The 6,689-nt window shown below is 36.0% G+C and overlaps 1 protein-coding gene across 1 annotated transcript; it reads right to left on the reverse strand.

Moving 5' to 3' along the window:
* Nucleotides 1-307: 307 nt before the first annotated feature.
* LOC133327148 (adipocyte plasma membrane-associated protein Hemomucin-like) lies at nucleotides 308-6,536 on the reverse strand. The gene is made up of 4 exons (XM_061535714.1): nucleotides 6,416-6,536; nucleotides 6,141-6,346; nucleotides 5,769-6,069; nucleotides 308-1,466 (listed from the first exon to the last, which is right to left on the reverse strand). Exons 1-4 carry the CDS (start codon nucleotides 6,532-6,534, stop codon nucleotides 308-310), a joined length of 1,785 nt encoding a protein of 594 aa, XP_061391698.1. The 5' UTR covers nucleotides 6,535-6,536.
* Nucleotides 6,537-6,689: the final 153 nt, after the last annotated feature.

Raw genomic sequence — 6,689 nt, forward strand, 5'->3', positions numbered from 1 at the left:
GGAATCTGTTAATTTGCTGTCGACTCAGGAGGTTGTTCAGCATGAACTTAATATTTTTTGTTGTTATATTAAATTGACTAAAATTTCCGCTTAAAAAATCTATGTACATATTTTTGTTTTTGCTGTTTGTGGCTGTTTTCTATATAAAAAAAATTGTTAACAGAAATTTAACTTTAAGCTATTAAAATAGTTAATGTCGTTGTCATCGTGTTGTTCCATAGAATCCCATGTCTAAAGCTTAAAGCGTTGTTGTTGTTGGTTTGCTGATTTATTTATTTCTTTGTTTGTTGGAGTGTTGAGAATCTTTTTAAAGTTCAACATGTTCACCCTGTTTGTTGATCACTTTCAATTTCTCGGGTTTGGGGGCGGGTGTATCGAGGGGAATGTTTTCTTCAACGGGAGCTGGTTGTTTGAGAGGTACCCGGGTGGTACTGGCTGTGGGCTTAGCTGTGGTGGTGCTAGGCTTTGGTGTTGTAGTTGTTGCAGGTTTAGGAGTTGTGGTAGTTGTAGGCTTTGGAGTGGTGGTGGTGGTTGTTGTGGTGGGTTTGGGAGTAGTTGTTGTGGGTTTAGGAGTTGTTGTCACTGGCTTGGGAGTTGTTGTTGTTGTGGTAGGTTTGGGTGTGGTAGTTGTTGTTGGCTTTGGGGTTGTAGTAGTAGTTGTAGGCTTAGGAGTTGTGGTCGTGGTAGTTGTAGTAGTTGGCTTTGGTGTAGTTGTAGTAGTAGTGGTAGTTGTGGCCTTCACCTTTGGCTTAGCTGTGGTGGTGGTAGTCTCCTTTTTTGGTGGCTTCACAGCCGGTTCAATTCCCACACCTTCATAACGCACATTATTAATCTTTACATTAGGTTCCTTCCTTGCTGGCTTAGGATTTGCAACACGTCCCAAGAAACGATTGAATGGCGATCCCAACAACAAATGATCATCAAATTCCAAGACATGAGAAATAGAACCCACACTCTTATCGAAACCATGCAATGAACCAACAATATGACCATTCCAATCAACACGTACAATGGTGGCACGTTTGGGTGCCAACAACAATATACTCTCACCATGACCAATGAAATGGATGAAGCGTTGAGCAATCTTATTCGGGTAGGCATTGTTGATTAGTTTGAAGGGCAATTCAAACAGTGTCAACATACGTGCCAAGAACAAACGAATACTGGGGAAATTACAGAAAATATTGAAGCCTGAAGGGTGTTCGCTATCGCTAGCCATAACCAATGGTACCCACAAGCCTTCGGCATCGGGTGTCAAATTATCAGGCATACCAGGTAAACCTTCAACGAACACTTCAGTTTGTCCAGCCTTGCTACCCTTCAAGTAGTGTTTCATCAAACGCATACCACCCGTTTCGGCAACAACCAAAAAATCTTCCTGGGGACTCAACGCAACACCATTGGCAAAGAAGAGTTCATCGGCTAAGACAGTGCTTTCGTTCTTAACGCGATCATATTTGAAGATACTGGAAGAAAAAAGGATAGAGAGAGAAAAGGATTAATTTTATTTCAATACTGATAAAAAAAACAAGTAAAAACGTTAAGATCGGTCGGGCCTCCTCCAGACACTCTAGTTGGAAAACTTAAACGGGACTATGAAAATTAGGTTTACATTTTATTAATACCGAAAATGTAGCGAAACTTATAGATGAGGTTATATAAAAACTTGGACCTATATACACAGCACAAATTTGTATATAGGACAGCCTGTCAGAACCCTTTATAACAAATATCAGACCCATCGGTTGGAAAATGCGGCTTAAGTCTTTAAAATACTGAATATGGGATGGTGCCGTTGTGTGGAAGCAATACCAAACCGTAACCTGACATTGTCCATAATTTTTGATAGGAAGATTTGACACCACTTACAAATTTGACAATCAAATTAGAGCGCCCAAAATACCGAATAATTGGTGTAGAACTGTATAGGGGCTACCCGGAAACTTGGGCCAATATTGATAATTTATGGTAGAGATGTTCTGCTAAATGAGAATCCAAATTATAATTTGGTTAAAGCACCTATTCAATCTCCCCAAAATTTTGGATGTAGCCTTAAATGGGACATTCCATAAAAAATTCAACCAATTTTGATGACGTTTAGTTAGAAGATTTGACACCCCATGGTAACCTGAGGAATCAAATTAGAAGCAATTCGTTTAAAAAACGCTTCCAAATCCCCGAAAATTCCGAAATTTGAGAGGTTCCGTTAAATGTGTGTAAAATGTGGACCAATATTGATAATTTTTTTGTAGGAACCGGTGAAACCCAAAGAGAACTCAAAATACAAAATTACAGCCAATTCAGTGGTAAAACGTTCTTAAACTCCCTAAAATATCGAGGTACCATTATTTGGGGGCTATCGTAAAACGTGGACCAATAATAATAATTTTTAGTAGGAACATGTGATACCCAATGAGAACCTGAAAAATCAAATCAGAATCAATGCGGTTTAAAAACGTTCCCAAACCCCCAAAATAACAAAATTTGGGAGATATTGTTATATAGGGAGGAGGGTGTGTTGCCCAATGAAAACCCAAAATACCAAATTACAGTCATATCGGTCGAAAAAGAGTGTTAAAAATCTCTAAAATACCGAATATTTGGGTATTTTGAGGGTTTCGTTATATGTTGGATATACAAAAAACGTGGAGCGATATATCCCATTTTTAATACCAATTGTGAAGGCTTTGAAGGCATATTTATGATTCCGGGAACAAAGCAGAATGTAGATTTTAATATATTACTACAGTGCAGGAATATACGAAGAAGCCTATTATTGTCCGAAAACTGAGGAGGATGTTAGGACTTTAGTGCATATGTTGCCGTTTATGGCTTCGGAGACCTTCGATCTGTGGAAGTCCGATAACACCTAAAGTTCAGATAAATGTATCAAAGATATGTTATAACTGAGCCCCATTATATTGCTTGGCTGACAGCATTCTGGTTTCCTCTTGGAAGTGATTTTGGCCACTACTATGCGATGTACAATTATTTTGTGATTTTTACAAATATCTCCGTTGTGTCACTAAGGAAGTAAGTCCAAACTAAGTCTGTATAATTAAGCATGAAACGATCGAAGGCCATATATGTCGTTACATCAACTGCGGGTTGATGTAATTAGAGTGCGAAGGATGGATGTTATCGGAAACCAATCTAATTATTTTTACATTTACACCTGAAACAATGAAAAGATCAGTCATTGGCGTACCACACCATCGAAACATTTGGTATTAAAAATTGTGAACAAAACGAGAGGGAGAAATAGGGTAATTGGCTGCCCAAGACTTCACGACATTCCGAAGGGTGAGACACTTTTGAATGAAGTTCTGCAAGTATTTGTTAAATTTGTCATTCACACAGAAACCTTGCGGAAGATATGTTCTAGTAGAAGATATTACAACGAACTTGTAAGAAATTGTTGACGTATTTACACACAAATTTAGTAAAACTTGCAGTAGACATTGCTTTATCCCAATGTAGATTAGACAAGTTCACTGACAGCAAGTCTTTGTTTGTAGGAGAGAATTGAAATGGAAAAAATTGCTCAAATCGGCAATTTTCTGGCGTTTTCGACATGAAGCTTTCATTGCACATCGCTAGCTTCTTATACATAGGTATCGAATATCATAATAAATAACTGTCGCAAAGTTTGAAATCTCTAGCTAATAAACTTATTGAATGCACATGCATGCAAAATACAAAAGCAAGAACGTTGACTTAAAGATAACATAATTGAATACCCTGAGCATGATTGGAGAATCCAATCGAAATATTGGAAACAATAAATATTAAAAATCAAAATTAAAAACGATTTTTACTTTAAAAAGTCTACAGCCAAACTAATACAACAAAGATAAACAAAACTAGGCAAACGATACCAATTCAAACAAAAAAAAAACATTTTTACAGAACATAATGTTTTTAGAGATTGATAGAAAAAAAAACTAGTAAAGAAAGTCGGACTGGGCCGACTATATGATACCCATCACCACTTTGGATATATTCTACATATGTATCATAAAAGAAGTGGCCTTTTCGAAAGAACATTGACATCTAATTGAACTTAAATATTTGATGTTTATCTATATCTCTGCGTACGTCCCTGATGATGTTTATCTATATCTCTGCGTACGTCCCTGATGGGAACTATATCTAAATCTGAACGAAACTTAGCACACGTCATTCTCCACTTAATTCAGTACGCTATGCCAAAAATTTGTGCAAATCGAATGTGAGTAATTATATGCTTATTCTCAAAAGGAACCATGGGTCTATCTCGATTCCTTTTGCCTGTTACAAACAAATGCACAAAGACATAATACCCTGTACCACAGTGTGTTGAAGGGTATAATGAAAAAAACTATAGAAAGTACCTTCGGGGTACATTCGGCATTTTAAAGTGGGGCACGGAAGAAAATAAAGAATGGTTCCAACTTTTAGTTTTCATTGTTTTAATATGGTTATAACGGACTAGCTAAAAATGCACATAATACCTAATAATGGCAAATTCGCATAAAAGTTAATTTCCTCAAAACAATTCATTTCATTATAATCAGAATCAAAAACACAACCACGGGTAAAATGTTTTTTTTTTTCCTTAAGCTCAACAACAAAAAGTAGCACCTGAGTTGTTTATTATATTTCTACAGCAGCTATTAACACCGACATTAAAATTGTCAGACATCGTACGTAATACATTCACCTTTGGTGCATGTAGGTTAATTTGTTATTTTGGGTCTACACACATAGTACCGTTTAATTGCTAATATGCTAAACTTTAACATTATGAATAAAATTAGGCTTTACCTCCACAACGAAAAATGTTTAAAATAGCAAATAAGACATTTTTCATTTTCAGGTCATATTCACCATATCCCCCTTACGAATCAAATTATACCGTAAAGGTACTCATATAAACCGGCTTAACCTATGTTCTATCAACTGAATTAAATTACAGTTTTTTTTTTTTTTTGTTTTTGGAGACTAACAAAAACCAAAAATCTTTAAAGAATTTTGAATATCTTAAAAATAAATTTTAAGAAGAAAGCGTACAAAAATTATATATTCATCTACAACTAAACTATTCCCCTTGCCCATTTTGAAAAACCGGTTAAAGTGTAAAAATGTTTTTCCATTCTAAAGTGTGTCAAAAGTCATTAACATAAATATGATGTCAATTTTGCAAAAATTAAAAAATGTTAACTATTGCAAAAAAAATAAAACTTTCAAGTTTTTTGTTGTTGTAGCTATTTATAGATAAAGTAACAGTTATGGCTGTGGAGTGCAGCTGCAGCTAGCCCTCACTGAAGCTTTTCTGGCATATAATAAAAACATAGAAAGCAGTTAATTTAAATTTTCTTAAAACATTTGCTAAATACGTTATCTTATCACAATAACAACACAAACAACGAGAACAACAAAAGTTCAAATACCGGCATTTGATCAGTAATTTATTTTTTTAATTTTAATTCTTCATCTCCCCTCAAAACTTTCTAACGCATTATGAATTTAAACAAAGAATCTACGAAGATTGTTAAAAAAAAATTACAACAAAGTATGGTATGCAGCACAAACTGCTGGCAGCGCTAACCTGCCAGCGTATCAACACAACAAACAATGGTAAATTAAATATAAAATAAAAAAAGATTCAAACAAAAGATTACAAAGCACTTTTTCCAACCAATACAGAGAGTGAGAGGCAGAGGTAGGTTTAGGAGAGTAAACCGAACATTAAGAGAAAGACAATATGAAATATACAAATTACTCACCGTCCAGAGGGATTAACCAAAGAGGTGTAAACCAAATCTTGCAACAGATAATCCGATGAAGAATCTGACCAATAAATGTTTCCCTGCTTGTCGACAGCGACATCATTGAACAGCTTGGCTGGACGATCAACACCTTTGCCGGGCAAAACTTGTTGTGGTGAAACCAAGAGTTTCTTTTTGTGTGAATCCAAATCAACTTGCCAAATGCCATAGTAGGCATCGGCCACCAACAAATTATTGCCTTGAGTATCAAAGGCCAAACCCAAGGGACGGCCACAACGTGACTCCTCGGTAATATCTTCTGTTGAGGGAGGAGGAGGGAAAAATTTAATTATTAGTGCTATGTGGAAACATAAAATTCCACAAACTTACCGCAAGGTTGTCCCAATTTAGTTACATGTGTAACATGACCGGCATTTATTTTGATCACCTCACCGCCATGTATGCCCATATAAATATCACGATTCTTGGCAATCAAACATTCAGGGCCATAGACACGTCCTTCCAGTAGGCGCTCGGCTCCCTCCAAATGATAGTTGGGCTCTAGGGCACCGGTCAAAGGTCTAGGCGGTGCCACTCTACAAAATGTAATTTAATAATAGTTAAATTTTCCTACAACAACAACTACTACTGCTTTTCAGACTTACGAAAATTCTTTGAATGGAAATGTGGTACGTGGCGGCAAGCCGGGCAAAAGAATAACAATTAAGAAAACAACCATGAAATTCATGATTCTTAAACCTAGACCGTATAGTAAACGACCCATGATGATGATTGCTTAATTATTATTACCCCCTATATTAACAGAAAACAACAGAGTTCTAAAAATAAAAGAAATAAAAAGAGAGATGATGTTGTTTTTAACTAGAAAGTCATCTCGTTGCCGTTAAAAAGAAAGTTAAAAGCTAGCGTTTAACAAAC

This window comes from Musca vetustissima, unplaced genomic scaffold, assembly GCF_032173495.1.
Source record: "Musca vetustissima isolate MV318-11 ecotype Yass unplaced genomic scaffold, APGP_CSIRO_Mvet_v1 utg1675, whole genome shotgun sequence".
Taxonomy (NCBI): domain Eukaryota; kingdom Metazoa; phylum Arthropoda; class Insecta; order Diptera; family Muscidae; genus Musca; species Musca vetustissima.

Bases quoted from the DNA above. Each gene is read 5' to 3' on its own strand.
- LOC133327148 (XM_061535714.1), bottom strand. From the start codon at position 6,534: ATGGGTCGTTTACTATACGGTCTAGGTTTAAGAATCATGAATTTCATG. The intron at 6,347-6,415 runs GTAAGTCTGAAA...TACATTTTGTAG, and splicing joins TTTCCATTCAAAGAATTTTC to AGTGGCACCGCCTAGACCTT. The intron at 6,070-6,140 runs GTAAGTTTGTGG...CTCCCTCAACAG, and splicing joins TAAATTGGGACAACCTTGCG to AAGATATTACCGAGGAGTCA.